Consider the following 22,616-nt stretch of genomic DNA (forward strand, 5'->3'; position numbering starts at 1 on the left):
TTCGCGATGGATGCGAATCCCGCAACAAATCGTCGATAATATGAGGCGAAGCCGATAAAACTCCGCACCTCCCCAACAGAGGTAGGAGTTGGCCATGAGCGCACGCAATTTGTCTTTTCGGGGTCCGTGGCAATTCCCGAGCGGCTGACAATATGGCCCAAATAACGAACCGAATCCCTCATGAGGTGGCACTTTTGCGGTTTGAATTTGAGGTTAGCCGCTCGCATTTTAAGGAAAACTGCCTTCAATCGCGTGAGGTGTTCATCAAAAGTTTTGCTGAACACGATTACATCGTCGAGGTAGATTAGGCAAGAATCCCACTGGAGCCCAGCGAGGACCAGCTCCATCAGGCGCTGGAACGTCGCCGGGGCCGAGTGAAGACCCATGGGAAGTCTGTTGAATTGGAACAGTCCCTGCGGCGTGCGAAAGGCCGTCTTTGGTTTGGATGCGTCATCAAGGGGTAGCTGCCAAAACCCCGAGAGGAGATCCAAGGTGGAGAAGTAGTGCGCACCTGCTAAGGCATCGAGCGACTCGTCCATCCTGGGAAGCGGGTAGGCGTCGGCCACAGAAATCTTATTAAGTTTCCTGAAGTCAACACAAAAGCGGAGGCTCCCGTCGTGCTTCTTAACAAGAACGATCGGCGCCCCCCATGGGCTATTTGATGGCGCAATGACATCGGCCGCCAACATATCGTTGACGGCCACCCGTACATGTTCCTTTTCGGCCGGGCTCAACCGGAATGGGTTTTGACGAATTGGAGCGGCATCACCCGTGTCGATGTGGTGGCTTAGCAATTTAGTGCAGCCAATGTCGAATTTGCTTTGACTGAAAACGTCGGCGAAATCGCTCAGCAGCGTGCGTAATTTAGCATGCTGTAATGGTGACAAATCGGCAGAAGTGGAGCAAAGCGCGTCGAGCCATCCTGTGTCAGGACCTGGCTTGGCAACGGAAGAGGACTCGCCCCCTACGTGACCCACGATCACATCTTCTGGCGGGGCTGGCGTCGCGTGAGCAAGCACCATTCCCTGACAGATAACGGCCGTTTCCAATCCCGCGTTAAGGACCTGGATAAAGGGGTCGTGGTCGCTTCGCACGAGCGTTTGTGCACACACGAGGTCCGACACCCGCTCAGCTGAACGCGAAGGCCCGATCACAGCACCCCCCATGAACGCGTCGTAATCAAGGGGTTTACGAAACCGGAGGGGAACTAACATCTGAGAGCCGGGAGGAATGTGAATTGTGCACGCCGCCAACGCCTGCACCGTCGTAGATGCGGAGTGCAACCGAGTGGGTGTGGGTAGGAAGGCCATGCGTCGGCCGGAGGGGAGCTCAATACACCCTTTGTTAATGAGAATTTTAATGGGCATCTTCCCCAAGAAATCTGTTCCGAGGAGGCACGGAACGGCGAGGGTTGATGAGACCAAAATGGGCCCAACTAATTGGACGTCAGCAATGCGGATCTGAGCATTGATCCGTCCGGTGATGCCCAACGAACCCCCATTTGCGGCATAGCATGGCACATCAACTGGCTGCAAGGGACGGCATGTATCGGGCAGAATGTTATAAATTATGTCTGAAATGATGGTCGCCGACGCACCCGTATCGATCAACATACGAACATCAACGCCCTCGATGGAACCCACTACGGCAGAGAACCCTGCCGCTGCGGCAACGACCCTATGGGCCAACTCGGACCATTGACCTGGTCCGAGCGCCCGGTTGTTCAATGATGGGCCCGAATCCCCCTCCTCCGAAGCATGACCCCCTGTGTGGTGTGAGGGTGCGTGCTTGTTGTAAGTGGGGGCCGAGAGTGCGAGGTGTCGTGACTCGCCTGGGTATGCCGAGGATACGGTGGTGAGCGAGGCGCCGGAGGTCCTGAAGTCCGGCGTCGGGGGACCCGGCAGCCGGACGCCACATGGCCCCGAAGGCCACAGTTGTGGCAGATGATGGACGCCCCATCCTGGCGCGAGGTTGGCCGGTCCCGCTGGTGGTGATCTCGCTGGGATCGCCAGTTGGACGATCCGCGACTTTCTGTTGCCGCGAAGGCCTGATGAGGCCCCGAATGCACGTCAAAGGCTTGTGCATCAGGTGGCCCTGCACAGGCGGCGATGGTCGTGTCCTCATCGCAATGTAGGTGTGCTTGGATGCACCTGGCAGCACGTAGCGACGTGAAGTCGTCGTCGTCGTCGCTGTCGGCATGGCAACTCGAAGCTGGCGGGCCAAGCTCATGAGCTTCTGCAGCACGAGTGACTCCACAGCGTCTTCATCCATGCGAGGGTAGGCAACCCGCGCCATGGCCAGCAGCGCGCTGTGGTACCCCATTGCCGACTCGGAGGCCTTCTTCCTCCTCGCATCGAAGCGGTGACATGCTTCGGACGGGGGTCCATAAATCAGCCGCATCTGATGAAGGGCGTCCGTGAGCGTGGCACGTTTCGCCCGTGGCACCGCAAGGAGTGCTGCGAGGGCGTCGTCGTCGAGCATGGCCGGGAGGCCCTGGAGCGCTTCATCCTCCGACCAGCCGGACGTCTCTATAAGAGAGACGAACCGGCGTTCGAACGCTGCCCACTCACCCCCCTCTGAAGAATATGCCTTGAGTTCCAGCAGGCGTTGCTAGACGTGAGCCCCGCGCTCGTTGCCTGGCAACCCGGCTGAAGCTGGCTTCGTGTTCGCAGCGCTGTCACCCGGCGGTGAGGAACGCAGCGCTGATGACGCGGCATTGTTTGGTTGGACCGCGCTGGGCCCGGAAGTGACGTTGCTCCCAGCGGTCATTGCTCCCCCGGCAGAAGTGACGACACACCCGGATGTATTTGTGGCGGGAACTGCCATCCTTGTGTTGGAGCCGGCGGAATGGCGCGGCTGCTGCGCTGCCTCTCTCCCTCCTGTCTCCGCCTGTGAGCGACGCATGTCGTCCAGGATGGAGACGGTGGCGTGGAGCAGCTCAGTGAGGCGAAGCAGCGTTTCCTCCATTGCTGCTCCCGACGCTGGAGGAGGATCGGCAGGTGTGGTGGACGGCTGCTCAGCCGGCGGTGCGTCGTCGTTGTCGGCCCTAGTTGGCTGCCCCGTCGCCGCTTGTTCCTCGACATCGCCGTCAGGACTGAAGGTACGTGGCTTACTTCTTGTCTCCATGGCCACTTCTGACTCCAATGTAACGGGTTCCGGAGACACTTGTAGAGGTAACTTCTTTATTACAATCCAACACTCCAACACTCCAACTCTCCAACACTCCAACTCTCCAACACTCCAACTCTCCAACTCTCCAACTCTCCAACAGTCCTGATACTCTGTTACAGCCTAGGTACACAGCCTAGGTACACAGCCTAGATACACTACTCTGGCTACGCTCTGGAACTCGCCCTCACAAGGTCGTAGAGTCGGGAGTTCCAGAGTCCCACCACTGGCCCTCACAGCGTCCCAGGGTCCTCAGATGGCTGGTCTTGGGTCTTGAGCTACAACTGGCCCTGATCGTCCAGGGAGCTCCCCTTTTATGCCTAGTCCCTAACGAGGGGTGGGCCGTGTGCGCCCCCAGATATCCCACAGAGCACACACAGCCCCCCCCCCCCATTGGTGGCGCCAAGGGGCTTAAGCGTCTGGGCGCCCGGGAACCCAGCGCCTGGCGCCAAGAGGCTTAAGCGTCTGGGCCGCCTGGGAACCCAGCGCCTGGGCCGCCAGGGTCTCAGAGCCCCCAGCAGCTCCTCCATTCTTATGTCACTACATATGGAAGGGAGAATGTGCCGCAAATTCATATACAATTAGGTACGACTGTGAGGAGCGCTAAACAGACCCTAACTGACCATGTCCGGGACTGCTTGCGCCGGGTTTCTGAGGCTCGGGAGGCAGTTAGAATTAGCACGCCTAAGACACAGGCTCGCAATGAGAGTTGTTCACGCAGGTTTGGCCACGTAATGCCGTGGTCTGTCGATGATTAGGTCTGGCTTCATTGCCTGTTGGCACCTCTCCCAAACTGCACAGGCCGTGGCACGGGCCTGTGGAGGTGGTTGACGTTCGGCATCCACAGTGCGTGTGCATTCTGGTGGGTTCCCGTTGTTGGTTCGTCCACTTGTCTCGATTTAAACAGTTCTTTCCTCCTCGTGTCTTTTGTCATCTCCAAAAATTGGCTTGCCGGGGTCTGATGTGTCCGACGTGCCAGACCGGTTGCGGATTGATCCCCCGAGGGACTCTGTTTTGCCACCTACAGTGGGACCTCGGTATACGTCGTTAAAGCTGCCGAACCCCTGACTGCTGCTGCGAACGACGATTCCGCATGATCCAGCCCTGCATTAGCGGATTTCGCCACCTTGCCGTTGACCGCTCTGCCTCCTGCTGAGTCGGGCCTTTCGGGGCTGCACGCTGACACAGGGAACGGTTCGGCATCACGGACCCATTCGAAGACGGGCCGATTTCATTAATCGTTCTTGTTCTTATCGGTGTTGAGTATTCGTTCATACTTGTTGCATTCATTGTTGTTCATACTCTCTGTGTCGTGGGTATGTACGGGAAGCATCGAGAAGGTTCTACAAGGGGCGTGGCTAGAGGCGGAGCCTAGCTCCGCTGAGAGCAAAATAAGGAGAGGCAGTGAGAGGACTAGGGTCGGTGTGGGAAGCCTGGAGTCCGGACTGCATCATCGCCTACCTCGTCTCGCCACCGGCCATGTGGCGACCTCTGCCAGCGAAGCTCTCTCTCCTCCCCGCGAGAAGAGAGAGACACGCCGCAATGGTGGACGAGGGAGCGCGCGCATTACGGCAAGAGGAGGGAGAGCAGAACCATCCGAGAAGAGAGAGCGGAGCTGTGTAGTAATTTTCTTTTATATACAGTGGAACCTCCGGTATACGTCGTTAATTCGTTCCAGAAGGTAGGACTTATACCGAAAATGATGTACACCAAACGAATTTTTCGCATAAGAAATAAAGGGAAAGGAAATAATCTGTTTCAGAGGAAAATAAATTATATTTTATATGGCATATTATACATTAATGGGGTTGTATAACCCCATTAATGTATAATATGCCATATAAAATTATTTAATTACTAAAATGCATACAGAAGCCACGTGACTCCAAATGAAGGACGTGGCAGGTGCTCCAAATCGAGGGCAAGCACATATTTATTGTGGTTAATATTAATCTTGTGAAGAACAGCACCGTCACTCTGTAAAATGCAACAGCACGTGTGTCACACAGCATTTCTCCCGAATCGCCATTAACCATCTCACTGGTTTACACGTGCGGTTATTCATAACAGTTTTCTCTTAAACCCAATTCTACTACTGATAAACCATCTTTGTTTTTGACAATCACATTTGCACATCACTATTCGAATATTCCTTTAATCCTAAGCTGTATGTCGATCTATACCATCCACTTAAATCGGTATCTTACACCCATTATATGTACTGTATGTGTACAGTATAGTACTGTATGTCACCATTGTACAGCTTACTACTTTACTTGTTATATTCTAAATAGCATTACAAGTAGTCATACTCTGGGTACATGGGCATGGTTATAGACTAAACAGTATTAGAGTTAGAGAATTACAATAACAGTAGGTAATTACAGTGCATCGTCCTGACAATGCACAGTGCTAAAACGCCTCTAATTGCATATATCACAAACGAACAATTCAACGCCAAGCTTAACGTATAGAACAAGTCTAGAACATTTATATAACGATCAAAAACAACCTTTGGGTCCTTTACCTATAAAATGCAACAGCACGTGTGTTACAAACAGCATTCCTCCCGAGTCGCCGTTAACCATGTGACTGGTATATCCGCGCGGTCATTCAATAACCCTGCCAGCCACCTACAGGCCCGGCTCAGTCATCACATGCTGCTGTACACACATGCATTGATGCACTGCACAGCACATCAGGACTTTCACAGAACCACACTTTACTCCCTTGCTGCACAAGGATAAAATTAAAAGCGTCATCCATTTCTAATGTGCCACACGTGCCTCGACCCGGGGCTCTACCCTCCATTGCGGCAGCCCCCCGCCCCCCGCCCCTCGCCCCCCTCCCCTCTCCCCCACGTCCCCCGCCCCTCGCTTTGTCTCAGTCGTGTACGGGGCATTCGCGGGTACTGTACGCGGTGACTCATCCCGAGCCACACAAGTTCTAGCAAGCGCGTCGTATCCCAAGCAAGACGTCATATCCCAAGTCATTTTATGCTCGAAAAAACACGACGTATACCAAATTCGACCTATTCCAAAGTGGTTGTATACCGAGGTTCCACTGTATATAAAAGGGAAATTTGTGATTATGTGTGTCTGTTCAAAATGTTTAGCGTACTTCCCGACATGCAACAAACTTGAAATTTGCCATGTGGGTACTTTCCAGACTGTACACCATGCAAATATTATAAAAATACACTTTTGCATTTTTTTTTGGGGGGGGGGGGCGCAATAATGGATATATTTTGCACACAAGTGAGCAGTGACGTCACAGATCTGTCATGTCACCCGCATGTGGCAGTGTGACGCAGTGTGCCTGCTGACGTCACGCATCTCCCCCCAACCCTCGGCCGTGTATCCCGCACAAATGCGCGGCTGGGGGGGGGGAATAGGTTACAAACTTTTACTGGTAGGAACGAAGTGGACCAGCCACCAATAGATTATATCGTCCGTCCGTTTGTCCGTTTGTCCGTCCGTCTGTCCGCCCGTCCATCCATGTAGCAACATCGCCCCCTACTGCAAACACTTGGCATGACCCTACAAAAACCGAGACCTAGGCCTGAAACTCTCCCTTCGTATCGTACCCCCGCGTGTGTGAAAGGTGGTTAATGTTTAACAATGTTACATTCCCTGATGTTTTTAAATAGCAAAATTTACATTTAAAGCTTTTACATAAATAATTAAAACATTTATATTAACAATTAACTCACGGCGGCCTAAGGCCTACAGCTAGGCCTAAAGCCTAGACTTAGGCCTGAAACTTTCCCTTCGTATCGTACCCCCGCGTGTGTGAAAGGTGGTTAATGTTTAACAATGTTACATTCCCTGATGTTTTTAAATAGCAACATTTACATTTAAAGCTTTTACATAAATAATTAAAACATTTATATTAACAATTAACTCACGGCGGCCTAAGGCCTACAGCTAGGCCTAAAGTCTAGACCTAGGCCTCAAATGCTCCCTTCGTATCGTACCCCCGCGTGTGTGAAAGGGAGTAAATGTTTCACAATGTTACATTCCCTGATGTTTTTAAATAGCAACATTTACATTTAAAGCTTTTACATTAAAAACAACTCCCTACCCCCCCCTCGTCGGCGGCTCTCCAGCCGAGCCAGGCCTGGGAATCTCTCCCCCGCTTGGGGTGTATTGGGCGGGGCTACAGCAGCAGGGGGTTGGGCTACGCGGGGCTGGGCGGGGCAACGGCGGCAGGGGGCGTGGGCACGAGGTGGAGGGCGGGGCTACGCGGGGTTGGGGCGGGGTTACGGCGGTAAGGGGCGGGGCAACGAGCTGGGGGCGGGGACACCGAGATGGGGCGGGGCCACGGGTGACCGGGGCGGGGTTACGCGGGTGGAGGGCGGGGCCACGGGGCATCCACTTATTGGCGGCCATTTTTTGCCATTTAATTTTATTATAGCCATTCAATTGTTCGGTCCTACCAGCCCACCCCACAGGGTCCTGTTAATTTGCCATGTCGCTAGCTCCCATACTTTACACAATATAAAACGTGTAAAAATTGACTTTTGTATTTTGGGGGGGGGGGGGGAATGACCATGAAGTGTGTGGCGAGAATCGATATCTGGTGAGCGTTCGTTTGTGGTATCGATTAAATGGGAATAGGCCGATTTTAAAGAAATCTACAATCTTTGATTCCTTTGCGCGATCTAAAGAATCGAATCTTGCCGCGCAAGCGTAAGTTTTTTTTCCACCGCGCGTTGGGTTTTATTTTAATTTTTATTAATGAGTTAATGATCTAAGTTTATTTTTCATTTCTATATGTTGTGTTTTTAGGGTTGAGAAGTTTTTCAATATATTTTCCCCCCGGGCAACGCCGGGTGCTTCCCGCTTGTCTTCTTCTTCTATCCACATCTATATTAAAGTCAAAAATTGTGGGTTTGTATGTGGTCGTTCTCCAACGCTGGGGTTTACATAAAAAATATAGTTTTATTAGCGATTGTGCAATTTTTGTGCGCTTGCATGTTATTTATTTATTTATGACGCCTTCGGTGGGAGTGAGAAGGACATTTCCTTTCGCGTTAAAATGCGATAAAAAATACACTAAACGCTGAGCTTAAATCTTCACTGTGTGATGTCCCCCCAACCCCGATGCGTGTAGTTATTACTACTATATACAGTCGCTACATGCTACCACTATAGGCCGTAGATATTACTGCAGAGCGGCCGGGGAGATCGTGGCTGGGGGGGAGGGGTCAGGGGTAGCAGCCCAGCCTGCCAAGGTGCCACCTCGGCCGGCTGGACAATCTAGGCGAGGCCGGAAGCTCTGCACAAGACTAGGCCTCACCACGGCACTCTGACAGGTGAGTACTTTGTGCTATACAGTCGATAAATACTGATATAGAGTCAGCATGTACGACTGTAGTGATGGCAGGTACCACCACAGTCGGTATGCACTGATGTAATCATAGCAGGTACCACCACATTCAGTACGCACTGCTGTTAGATTTTTAAAAGTAGTTTGGAAATATTTTAAGACCTGGGCAACGCTGGGTGCTTACCGCTAGTTGTTAATAAAAGACACAAGTCTACAGTCGTCGTGGAAGTGCTTTATTACACATGCTTAGCAAGAGAACGTCGGAAACATGTCTCACTTCACAGCGTCCGAACTTGATAACTGTTGTGAAATGTTGCACGAATTGCTGTGCTTGAGTTTACATTCAAGTAGATAATTAGAAGCAGGGCTTCTGATGGTGAAACGGTTTATTGCAGTGATAAAAGGATATATGAGGTAAAAAACAATTTCAATGTCGTGGTCGCCGATTGCAACATTTAATATACTTAATACGGCACTCACATTGGTGTTGATAAAGTATTCCAATAATCTCAAACACTCATTCTAGGATGTAGTAACCACACCTCCGCATCTGCACCAAAATCAACTCCGGGTCGTTTGCAACGTGACTACATTTTTGCTATATTTCAAATGTTATAGCCAAAGAATATGCATCAGTTGCTCGGTGACAATCAGCTAATAATCATCTCCATATATATAAAAGGCAAAGTTGTGAATGTGTGTCTGTTCAAAATGTTTAGCGCACTTCCCGACATGCACCAAACTGGAAATTTGCCATGTGGGTACTTTCCAGACTGTACACCATGCAAAAATTATAAAAATACACTTTTTTTTGGGGGGGGGGGGGGGGGAGCTCAATAATGCATATATTTTTTGCACAGCAAGTGAACTGTGACGTCAAATCTGTCACGTGACCCGCACATGTGCAAGCGAACCCGGCGACCAGAGTTCGATTCCCGCTCACGGCCACCACCAGTGATGATTATTTCAACCGCTCCTGGGCCTCCCCTAGGTCGACTCAGCCTCAAACGAGTAACTGCTGTGGTGTGTGAACATTGTCACTGGGGATCCAAAGGCGGCCGGGCGTGACGCTGTCACCCACCCCCTCGTATGATATAAATTGGAATTCAATTATTTGCAGCATACCAGTCGACATTACTTAAAATTTTTATTCAGTGTATACAACCAGCTATGATATGTATCAGATACACAGACAAACTTGAATAAGAAATTAAAAGTAGGCAAAGTAGTATGGAAAGATGCACGTTCAGAATGACACTGAACTACATAGAATAGCACGTGGATCAGAGAACATGAATCAGATATAATATTGGATGAATGACTGATGGACAAGACTCGTGAACAGAGTGGCAAGCTCGTGGTTAAAACGTGCCTGAGAATTTGACTACTGCAGATATTTATCAGGTGAATTTATTCTATTATTTCGTATGGCAATATGTTCAGGAGCTAAATGCCAACATCGATGTCTGCTAGCCACGAGAGGGCTTCAGGATAGTTCGTGTAGTTTTGCTAGTCCATTGGAGGAATGCAGGCTATTGTGGTTAACGGTAAGGCCCATAGTCTTAATCTTCCATTTATGAAGGAGATGCGTATATCGGCCTGTTGATGTTCTGATTCAGTTGATGGTACACCATCATGGACTGTCAAAGCCAGGAGGTGCGATGTTTGGGTCTCGAATGAGGTCTTTATTCTGGACATCTGCGTTGGTCCACTCTGTTCGCCAGCGTTCTTCTGATAAGGTGATGACATGAGTTAATGTGCAAGCGTGAGATTGGTTGTGCTTTCAAAGGACCATAAAATGATGGTGACACATTAGGAAGCCTTCATACAGCTAGCGATACACCATGACCAATAATATACATTTATAAAATCATCTATTTGAAATCACCATTATATATAATTAGTTACCAAAGATATACATTTATTTAGTATTTATTATGTACTACATATACAGGCATGTACACCTTACATACACGACACTAAAGCTAAGTTAGTTAAGTGTGTGAGTTTTTACGCAATTTTCACCGATTAGTCCTTATAAAAAAATACAAATTAGCTGACTGGGGCCAGATGCATCTATTATGCATTCTGGGGTCACCTCAGGCACCTGTGTATTTGTCTTGATTCGGAATATGTATTGCAATTTACAATGCATAGACAAAATAAAGTAGAGAAAAATATTGATTTGTAAATATGAGCAAGAAAATGAATTAAACCCCAGTGGAAGGGTGGACTGATAATGATATTATAACAATAACATAAGCGGCCTAATAGTTGACCCTGATGTGCAGGCCATGCTCTGTAAAGTTGCTGGGTTGTTGCATGATTGAACATTTTTAGTGATTATTTTTTTCCTGCACTTCTGCCACAATGCTTCCAGGAGAAATCTTATTCTGTTTGAGATGGTGAGGACCAAAGGACATGGGCAGCAGCTCTTCCACCGAGTACGCACGATATGAAGAGCCATGTCGAGCTGTCAAGAAAACCGTCCATTCTGTGCCAAACTGTGCATAATGAAAAATAAGGGTGGAAAATTAATTGAACAAACTAACATTGAATACCTTTGCAAAGTTCAATATTGAAACACACAACAAGAGCGATTGTGTTAGATACTCTCCTTATCGTACTGCCATATTTGGGAATAAATCTTTGCTATCATTTTGAGGTATCGCAGTGGCTTAGGGGGCAAATGCCAGCACCACTGAGAGCCTGGGTTTGAATCTGAGTTTTGGAAATCTGTGATTAAACTGGGTTCTAGAGTGTAGTAAGTTCGTGGTCTCGGACCAGTCACAATGAAGGATATTTTCATCACCTAGCGCCCTAGCCAGTGAACTGGCCAAGCTCTCAAGACGAATGGATATTCGGACTACACAATCCGTAAAGCTATCATCCTAACCGTTGGGAAAGAACCATCTGAGGAGCCAATCAAAACCATCATCTTGCCATACATAGCAGGGGTCACTGAAAAGATTTCCAAAATCATGAGCAAACACAAGATCCAGGTTCGATTTAACACAGTACATAAAATTCGTGATCTGATCCCATCTTTGAAGGATGTGATCCCTGACATACAATACCCCGGCGTCTACAAACTAAGCTGCATCTGCGGCAGTAGTTACATTGGGGAAACGAAGCAACATGTCTCGGACCGTGTTCGTGAACATAAGGCAGATCTGAAACACGGTAGGACCAATACCGTAGCCATCCATATATATGGACACAGACACAATTTCAACCGAGAAGATGGGTATAAACTGAGCAATCATTGGAAGGACGTTATCAACCAGTTTAAGTCATAACTGGCTTTGATGTTCCCATCCTACCACCTTCGATGTTAGTTGTGCTTTACGCCCATTTCAAACTCGCGCGTTCACAGAATTCACGCAACACAGCCACATCGCGCGCCGACTACCCCTTGGTTGCATGCTTTACGATGTTCATGCTAATCTCATTAACATGCAAATTTTCACCTGACAGCCCTTTGATTGGTGGAAAACCAACCACTGTCGGGTTGACTCCCACCACTTGCATTAACATTGGCTGCTGACATTTGGGCTACGCCCATTTCAAACCCTGAAAAATAGTTTGCCTTTGGAAGCTGACACCCCTTTTCCTGAAGATGACCACTTGTGTTGCGATCGAAACGTCGTCATTTTTGGTTATTCTTGGTTCTTTCGATAAAGTCACGTAGAAACGTCGTGAGAATTGTATTTTATTATGTTTGATTTTATTATTTTATTATTTCCCTTCTACGTGACTTTACCGAAAGATCCAAAGAATACGATCATGTGTATTTATATATATTCAATCACGACTTTCTAGGGCATATAACAGGTGTGTCCTTAATATGAATAAAGAGGCAATTTTAAGTGACTACAACTATTTCATGGGGGGGCTCTTGCCTATGACAACAGACACTCTAAAAATATGTCTAACAGGTCTGACTCGGCTGATGCGACTCAAAAAATTAAGGCTGGTCTCTTAATTTGCTTGCTTAAATAAATGCTGCTACTGGGCATTGCTCCAGAATGCCCATAGGCTGGAATGGGATTCTAATGTTAATGAGAATCAAAGTCCTGTTTGACTATGGCAAGTTTGTAATTTCAGAAATAGTTCTGCGACATATTCCAGGGCCACTTTATTGGGTGGTGCACTAACTGTGAGACTTCCAAAGATAAATTCCTTCATCTTATGACATAACACTAATATAAAAATTGGAATAGTTGTACTGCCTTCAAAATCCTGCAAACACTAAGCATCTTAGCTGCACTTACAGGTACCAAAGGAAAATATTTTGACCTGTTAATGCTGTTTCTAATTTAATCACGCGTGCGGGCGAGTGCCAATTACTGTTCGCGTTATTATTGGATAATACCAAGTTGCGTGTTAATGTGTGGCCCGCCAAAGCTATGTGAAGGTTCCCCACCCATTATCTCATCAAATCAGTTTTTTCAGCCACTTGGAATTAAAGTCTGGTCCTTCTTGACCCTCAGTAAGAAAAAGTGTTCCAGCATTGATATGGAGGATAACACGACAGGCCTCCAGCCAGCTCCGGGAGAAACGGCAGTCGTCATGAACCCACCTCTCGCATGACCTGCCTGCATGCTCCGCATGGTGAGATGAAGTCATCAGAAACGTCACTGCGGCAAACACATCCAGCACGACACACACAGCACGTCTACGTTAGCACTCTTTGTTAATCCACTGCTGGATGACGTCCTCCCCATGTGGTGCGGGTTGTGAGGATTATTTGACCATATTTCACTACGCTGGTCAGTCCGAATGGTTTTACGTTGGCAGCATAGATGTGAGAGCAATTGATTTTTCTCCACTAAACAATACACACTTTATAACCTAAGTTACATTTGTTTTGCATTATCCATGTTTTTTCCAAGCCCCCACCCCCCATTACCCACATGATTGAGAGTTGATTGTAATCTGCAGACAACTCTACAATTATCACACAAAATGAGGCTTGTGTGACCGGAGCAGCCCAGGTATTCTTGGAGGCCCGGTGCAGAATTCCACCATCTAGTGTTCAAACCTACATCCCAATTTCTTTAGACAAAAAAACACTTGTTTGATTTAAAAAAAAGCATTTAATTCAATACACATGTAAGTTAATAAAAATAATAACATTTGCAACAAACCAGGCCCATGGTAGGGCCCTCCCTCCTCTGGGTGGCCCTGTGTGTCATACATCACTCTGCTCACCTGGACGCTGCCACGGCTATGGCTTTGAAGCTGTGATGACCCTCGGAGACAGCTTTAAAAATAGCTGTTCGCTCAGCACAAATTCCAAGGTTGTAGCACGCATTCTCCACATTACAGCCTTGGCGTCATGCGACAGTAGAAGATTGTCACGATGCATGTGTAAGGTGTTCGGGTAAAGGGGTCACAAATGCATGGAGTGACATAAAAAAACAAGTTAGACAGGTCCCTGCGGGGTGGGCTGGTAGGGACGAATAACCAAAGAATATAAACATGTATTATTACACTTGTTTAGCCAGGAAACCTCACTGAGTGTAAAGGTTTTTGTAGTGTCCTGCCAAGTGTTTGCAGTAGGGGGCGATGTTGCTACACCTAATCGGACGATACGAAGGGAGAGTTTGAGGCCTAGTGCTAGGCTTTAGGCCTAGCTGTAGGCTTGAGGCCGCTGTGAGTTAATTTTTAATTTAAATGCTTTAATTATTAATGTAAAAGCTTTAAATGTAAATGTTTCTATTTAAAAACATCAGGGAATGTAACATTGTTAAACATTAACTCCCTTTCACACACGCGGGGGTACGATACGAAGGGAGAGTTTGAGGCCTAGTTCTAGGCTTTAGGACTAGCTGTAGGCTTGAGGCCGCTGTGAGTTAATTTTTAATTTAAATGTTTTAATTATTAATGTAAAAGCTTTAAATGTAAATGTTTCTATTTAAAACATCAGGGAATGTAACATTGTTAAACATTAACTCCCTTTCACACACGCGGGGGTACGATACGAAGGGAGAGTTTGAGGCCTAGTTCTAGGCTTTAGGCCTAGCTGTAGGCTTTAGGCCGCTGTGAGTTAATTTTTAATTAAATGTTTTAATTATTAATGTAAAAGCTTTAAATGTAAATATTTCTATTTAAAAACATCAGGGAATGTAACATTGTTAAACATTAACTCCCTTTCACACACGCGGGGGTACGATACGAAGGGAGAGTTTGAGGCCTAGTTCTAGGCTTTAGGCCGCTGTGAGTTAATTTTTTTATTTTAATGTTTTAATTAAAAGCTATCTCAGGGAATTATAAGGGAATGTTACACTTGTTTAGCCAGGAAAGCGTCACTGAGTCTAAAGGTTTTTTTTAATTAAAAGCTATCTCAGGAAATTATAAAATAAAGGAATGTTACACTTGTTTAGCCAGGAAAGCGTCACTGAGTCTAAAGGTTTTTGTAGGGTCCTACCAAGTGTTTGCAGTAGGGGGCGATGTTGCTACACCTAATCGGACATCGGACGGACGATATAATCTATTGTAGGCTGGTTCACTTCGTTCCTACTAGTATAAGACGTCAACTCATGTCAACCCGAACTACCAACTGAATCAACCAGCTCAGTTTCTCAACGGTCGTGACCGGTTTACAATCCGACGTTTTTTGCCAGTTTATATCCTGGTTGGGGGTTGACTCAGTTCATCATCCCTCCAAGGTCGGGAATTGAATACCAATTTGTGAGGAAGTCAACAGTGATTGTCCCATGAATCACCTCGCCCCTGCCATATGAATGTGGAATTATACCTCTGGCTCAGTGCTGCAAACAGGATATGATCACCACTTCAATGTACATTTGACCGAGGGAATCACTGATTATGATTGACTGCCAATAATCCAGGGCTGTGAAGTTTTGACAACTCCCATGGCTGAGATTCACCAGTGGACACTACTATGGGCACCAATCAGTAAATCTCACTCAATTATTTTGTGGAGCCAAAGTGATGCAAGGGGTGTGGTGAAGACCTTTGGACAAGCTTGCATGTGAGTGAGGCCAGTGGCATAGCGTGAATGGCAATGGACCCTGGTGCAAGGAATACATTGGAGCTCACTATGCAATGGTCCCCTCTCTTTGTAGCCTGGTGCCTGGGACCCTCGATCGCGGGTCGTAGCTATGGAGTTGCTGGCTGTGCAAATTATCTTCAAACTGGCCAGTTCTGTACATCGCTGTGGTGATCCATGACAATTCCTGTTTACTTTGCGTCCACTTCCCAGCGTCATGTGGCCCTGATAATCATTCGAACACAAACTAAGGATAGTTTCGTGGACAAAATTTTTAAGGGAACAAAAATACATTGGGAAGTCGATCCACAGTTCCTGTACAATAATTGTTTCTTTTAAATTAGGTCACCATTCACCCCCATAGTGTGATACATTTGTTTATGATTTCGGGGTCACATTTCGGTTCAATAAATATTTTTTGTTATTTTTTTTGCCAACTCCTTTGTATTGTTTATATTTTTCACTCACATTTGTAGTTTTGTTTACTCCGTTATCTATAACGTAGAAGCATATAATTTCCATGAATAATAATCAATATTCTCACATGGGCAATTCAATGCATGCAACATTGGCGAAATAATAAATCAAAAATTAAAAATATAAACACGTAGAATCCTGCGTCAGTTCATAGCTGCATGAGGACAGCCCCACACCATGCACGTTATGGGGGTTATTTGACCATACTTCACCACACTGGTCAGTGCAGTTGGTGAATGCGAGGAGCGTAGATGTGAGAGCATGTAAGTAGTGTACAATTCATTTTGTTGCTCACAACGGAGCAACCACTGCATGCCCATTTACTATAGTATATCATATAAAGTATATACCAGTTTTTAAATAGGAGGCAGGAAATTATAGTCTTGATATTTCGGTTTTAATACAGTATTTTAATAAGTGTTGAAAGCACATGAGCGGTATTTGTCTGAACAAGCAAATTCCAGACCGGATTAGACCTTGTGATTATCATCAGGAGAGTCAGGTTTCTTAAACAAATGGTGCTAGGTTCCCAATGTTATTGGCAAATGAACTTGCCTAGAAAGCCAATAGGCTAATGGAGAAAACATTTTTTTATTTATACGTGGAGACACAAAACGGAGTTCTGATTACTCAAGCTTTTATCAATAATGCTCCACAGAAAAGAATAAAAATGAGTTTGTGTACAGTGTTTACATAATTATTGCACACAATCAGTCTCAGCTGCAGCTGTTACCAGTGTAGATGGTTCCATCGGTGGTGAGCAGAGCAGCGCCTACTGGGAATTTGCTGTAAGGGCTGTACGATTTCTTGAGCATATCACGGCTGAGTTGTATGAGCTCCAACACCCACTTATTTCCTTCTGAATCTGCTCAAAACACATTAACACCGCAGGTTAAGGATCATGGAGACATGAAACTATAATTGCTTAAACACTGCCTCCAGATGCACGATTTACACAAGATAAGAAGTTGTACTTTTCAACTGTAGACGCATGCCCTTTTTTACTTTTCACAATATCAATCGGTTTAACTTAATCATTTTGACCAAACTGTATTTTTTTCAGATAAATTATACGTTACATTTAATTAATTTGCAAGAACTACACAATATTTTTCGCACCTCCGATTAGTACCTTGGCTATGTACAGCACAAAAGAAGTTCACGCCTTTTGGTGTCCTCTGGTCTAGCACCGTTTTGAGACGAGGCTCAAAAGAAAGCTGTCTCTGGTGTGGACAAATCAGTTTCAAAGACATTACATATATTTGTTTGCATTCTGACCACAAGTATTGTGGTTAATGCAGACATGATTCCTTGTGCAAGGTTTCAGTTTGGTGTTTTAACATCTTAACACCTGTTTTATTGCCAGAAAAAAGGGGAAACCTATTCTCGAATTTCTTACTCATTTAGCCATTGTGTAATGCCTCTTACGAAACAATTACAAAACTAGTCATTGTTTAATGTGGTCATCAGTGTTGCCAACTCGGTGATTTTGTCAATAGATGTCACAACTTTTTGAGTTTCCCGAACCACAACATGTTATCAAAGTGACCTGCGACAACTATGTAGATGTGGCACATTAGGAATGGATCACTCTTTTACGTGTGTCCTTGTGCAGCAAGGGAGTAAAGTGTGGTTCTGTGAAGGTCCTGATGTGCTGTGCAGTGCATCAACGCGTGTGTGTACAGCAGCATGTAATGTCTGAGTCGGGCCTGTAGGTGGCTGGCTGGGTTAATGAATAACCGCACGTGTAAACCAGCCACGTGGTTAATGGCGTCTCGGAAGATTTGCTGCGTGTAACACGCGCTGTTGCATTTTACAGGTAAAGGACCCAAATGTTGTTTTGATCGTTATATAAATGTTCTAGACTTGTTCTAGACTTGTTTTAGACTTTAAGCTTGGCTTTGAATTGTTCGTTTGTGATATATGCAATTAGAGGCGTTTTAGCACTGTGCATTGTAAAGGGATGACGCACTGTAATTAGTTATTGTCATTGTAATTCTCTAACTCTAATACTGTTTAGTCTATAACCATGCCCATGTACCCAGAGTATGACTACTTGCAATGCTATTGAGCATAGAACACATGTAAAGTAGTAAGCTGTACAATGGTGATATACAGTACGTATGCTGTACATATACAGTACATATAATGGGTGTAAGATACCGATAGTAGTGGATGATATAGATAGACATACAGCTTAGAATTAAAGTAATATTCGAATAGTGATGTGGAAATGTGATTGTCAAAGACAAAGATGGTTTATCAGCAGTAGAATTGGGTTTAAGAGAAAGGGTTAATGAATAACCGCACGTGTAAACCAGCCACATGGTTAATGGCGTCTCGGAAGATTTGCTGCGTGTAACACGTGCTGTTGCATTTTACAGGGTGACGGTGCTGTTCTTCCAAGATTCATATGAACCACAATAAATAAATGTGCTTGCCCTCGATTTGGAGCACCTGCCCACGTCCTTCATCTCGAGTGTGCAACATAGACTTTCTGGGAAGAAGACAGCAGATGTGGGTGGATTTCCACGTAAGGGATCCTGTATCAGTTTTTGGAAAATTGTCATGACATTTTTATGACCTCAGGTCTCTCTTTTGACAGAGTGATATATTTGTTTTGGTTGGTTTGACTTTTTTTCCACTTTAAAGAGTTGGCAACACTTGCAGTCATCACATGCAGGCTAACTTACAGGCTGCAACTTCAATGTAGTTAAAACTTCCTCCTCAAGATTAAAAACATAACTCAGGTACGTTCACAGCAATTTGTCCATCCACCACTGGATGAGTGCATCTCCCCCCACCCGACCGTGCATGTTGTGGTTTAATTTGTCGATACTGAACTAATGGCAAGTGTGGGTTGGTGAAGGTAGGGAGCATGTACAGTACAACTCACCCGTAGTTGAGTGAAGTTACAAGACTGAATCAAGTTACAACATTTCGTTGAGGTGGCGTCTTATCAGTCTGAAATTGCTTTAGCCAGAGCCACAAGCTCACACTGCTAACTGGTGAACCACGCAACAGATGGAGTGTTGCAAGAGACTGTTGCGACTTAAATTACAAACACATGATTGACAACACATGGCAGTTGCTTACATTGATTTCATATACAAATGTAGTCACTGGTTTGTATTGTTCGTTTATCAGTCCACTTGTCCTGGTGAGGGTTCGCAGCGGCAGCATGTAGAGTAGTGGTGGTCCAGACCTCCCTGTCCCTGGCAACAGACTCTAGCTCTTCCTGGAGAATTCCCAGGTGTTCCCAGGTCAGCTGATCAACCGCCAGAGTGTCCTGGGCCGGCCCCAGGATCTTCGCCCAGTGGCACGTGCCCGGTAGAATTCCAGTCTATCGGGAGGCATCCTTACCACGTGCCCGAACCACCTCAACTGGCTCTTCTCGATTGGGAAGAGCAGCGGCTCGACTCTTGAGGCTCCTCACCCGATCACGGAGAGTGAGCCCGGCGATGTAACAATGTGGTTACGCAGCCCTTTCGAAGGATGCATAACGCATTGTGTTTAAATCGGATTTGTGGGGTTTGCGACTCCCCTTTAAGTTTCGATTTAAAGCTTTCGTGACTGCAGGGATTCATCTTCTTGGTTCTTTCGGTAAAGTCACGTAGAAGGGAAATAATAAAATAATACAAATAAAACATAATAAAATAATTCTCACGACGTTGCGGCCACAACGCAAGCAGCTGTCCTCAGGTGAAGACCAGGTCTGTCGGGGAGACAGCGTCAGACGCTACCGAAAGAACCAAGAAGATGAATACTTGCAGTCACGAAAGCTTTAAATCGAAAAGGATTAAACCAGACTGGTGGCATGAATTGTGTATGGGCTTCTGTCTGTGGGTCTGTTGTAAATCTCTTTATGTGTTTATGGATCTGAAAGCTTTTACAGACTTACTGTGGGTGCATTTTTTGCACTGCCACTTAAATTAAGGTAAAATCCGGACTTTAACCTGGTCGTTTAAAATACTTGACAGGATGTTTGACAGATTCCACTAGGTTGAGATTTTTTAAAAGTAAAATAGTCCCATTCTCAGAGGTGAATGAGATATTTTTCTACCTACGTGACTTTACCGAAAGAACCAAAAAGTAGGGAATAAGATGTTTAATATATAGCAATTACACCAAAATGTTTACTTAACTTTCGTGACTGCAGGAATTAATATTCTTTGGTTCTTTCGGTAAAATAATAAAATAATAAAGTGAATACAAATAAAAAATTAGAAAAAAATAAGAATAAAAAATAAAAAAAACATTAATGTAGACTGTTCATTCTAGATTTTAAGTTTTCGTGACTGCAAGGATCCACACTCTTTGGTTCTTTCGGTAAAGTCACGTAGGTGAAAAAAAAAATCACGACGTTTCGATTGCAACAAGCAATCATCATCAGGTGTGACAACCACAGCAAGAGAATGTTTATTTTTATTTTTTCACCTACGTGACTTTACCGAAAGAACCAAAGAGTATGTAGACTGTTGCCTGGTTCTTAACCTGAGTGAGTGTACTGGCAGTCTATAATGTAGACTCTAACCTGGTTATTAAGCTGAGTGAGTGTACAGGCAGTCTATAATGTAGACTGTAGCCTGGTTCTTAACATGAGTGAGTGTACTTGCAGTCTATAATGTAGACTGTAGTAATGGTTATTAAGCTGAGTGAGTGTACTGACAGTCTATAGTGTAGACTGTAGCCTGGTTATTAAGCTGGGTGAGTGTACTGTCAGTCTATAATGTAGACTGTCGCCTGGTTCTTAACCTGAGTGAGTGTACTTGCAGTCTATAATGTAGACTTATTATTGGTGCTTTCAGTAATAAAACAAATAATAAAAAAGATTTAAAAAATAACAAAAACCACGACGTTTCGATCACAACACATCTACTACGCCTCTATATAAGGAACGAAACAGTAAGACTTCTCCACAAATCTAGCTGTCGCCTGAAGCTAGTTGTAATTACTGGTGAAACGTCGTACTCAGAATGTAGATGTTGTGGCTTGGCTCTCCAACACACCGGTGTGCTGTACTAGTGACGAATTGGCATGTTCTGTTTACGTGACTACCCTTACTAGTTGGCTGTGTCGGGTGGTGGCGGGTTTTAACGACACATTTATATATTTACGCGATCTAACCCAAAAAATCTTTATTATGGATACATTGAGCTCTATGGTGTAGCGTTTGATGAAGGAATTATTCTGGGATGGATGGTGGTGGGAATCAGGTTTTAGGTAGGCATCAGTATGGGTTACTTTCCTGTAGACAGAATGGCTCATTTAGCCATCTGGTCTCTTTGATTAGGACATCCAGGAAAGGTAGCATGCCATCCTCTTCAACCTCCATACACCAGCCATCAAATTCCCTGTACAAGAATACGGGTAAACCGTACGGGTTGACACGGTATGCATCCTGGACCTTACAAAGTCCACCAAACTTGGCTCAACATGTGTCGCCAAGTAAACGTGCAATATAGGGTATAACCAGGTACACAAAGTACACTGCAAACAGTATATTCTGATCATGTCAACTTACAGTCCTTTGTCAATCCACTGCTGGATAACGGCTTCCACTCCCGTTTCGTTCACGGGGGTTGATTGACCATACTTCACCACGCTGGTCAATGTGGGTTGGTGACCGGAGGGTTACGGGAGAGGCAGGACCGGTTCCGATATTACTTAGCGCCGATGTGAGCCGGTGGCCAGTAAATGGACTCAAGTTTCTGGGTATATCGTGTTCTGACTACTGCACTACCCCTCCACCGTGCTATGGACACATCATATTGATGAGCCAAATAATTGTGTTCACATTCAATACCCCCCCATACAACGGGCATTCACATCGTATCAACACCACGTCAATAAATGTTGCGTATACAGCATAGAAACACGAAGGCAGAGTTACACATTGTTTCCGTGAAAAATAGTATGCAGCATTACACACACACTCTCTCTTATGAACAATACTGTGTTTCAACACGCAAAAACATGTTGGTCAAATTCCACACACGACAATCCAATGTCAGGTACAAACTTGCATCTGCCGTCGGCCGGCAAACTCAATTTATTGGCTCACTTCAAACATGCACCGCATGTTACGTTCGCAACTTATCAACCCAATGCGATGTGAAAACACACAGCACCACACACAACAACACACACGACAGTCAACAGAATGCGATGTATCTATGCGAGTATAAACACTTCGACAATGGCAACACTCACGTTCCATCGAGATGTCAGCAAAACGTGTCCGACCGATTAAGTCAGGCGGACCTGCTGTCACGCGCTTTATATACCCAGGAACGAGTTTGCCCAGGAAGGGGGCTTTGCTGACTTTGCTCACTCATTTACGACCACAGAAAGGAATATAATTAAATAAGCGTGAGCCCGTGCGTGCAGACAGAGAGGTTCAGAGCTGATGACCGTCGTTTTTTGGCTGGTGGTGGGTTGACACGAGAGCTGCTTGGGCGTTGCCAACACTTCTGGATGGACTGGGAATCTGGCGCAAATTGGCATCGATCTCTCTCGGTGGCTTTCGAAAGCAATGCCCGGGGGTGTGGGGATGGGAGGTGATTTTAATTGGACACGTTTCGTAAATGGACCCGTGATGTAGCTAGCTGGTCACCCGAGA

General features: G+C 45.8%; 1 protein-coding gene across 1 annotated transcript in view; it reads right to left on the reverse strand.

Moving 5' to 3' along the window:
- Positions 1-10,132: 10,132 nt before the first annotated feature.
- LOC121852243 (cytidine deaminase-like) overlaps positions 10,133-22,616 on the reverse strand; it is a 14,210-nt gene continuing 1,726 nt past the window's right edge. The window contains exons 2-7 of the mRNA XM_042346330.1: positions 21,239-21,348; positions 16,728-16,859; positions 13,720-13,831; positions 13,082-13,139; positions 10,860-11,003; positions 10,133-10,279 (exon numbers count right to left, since the gene is read on the reverse strand). Of these exons, the coding sequence (XP_042202264.1) occupies positions 10,133-10,279; positions 10,860-11,003; positions 13,082-13,139; positions 13,720-13,831; positions 16,728-16,859; positions 21,239-21,348 (703 nt within the window). The remainder of the gene's footprint in view (positions 10,280-10,859; positions 11,004-13,081; positions 13,140-13,719; positions 13,832-16,727; positions 16,860-21,238; positions 21,349-22,616) is intronic.

Source organism: Callorhinchus milii, unplaced genomic scaffold, assembly GCF_018977255.1.
Source record: "Callorhinchus milii isolate IMCB2004 unplaced genomic scaffold, IMCB_Cmil_1.0 Scaffold622, whole genome shotgun sequence".
Taxonomy (NCBI): domain Eukaryota; kingdom Metazoa; phylum Chordata; class Chondrichthyes; order Chimaeriformes; family Callorhinchidae; genus Callorhinchus; species Callorhinchus milii.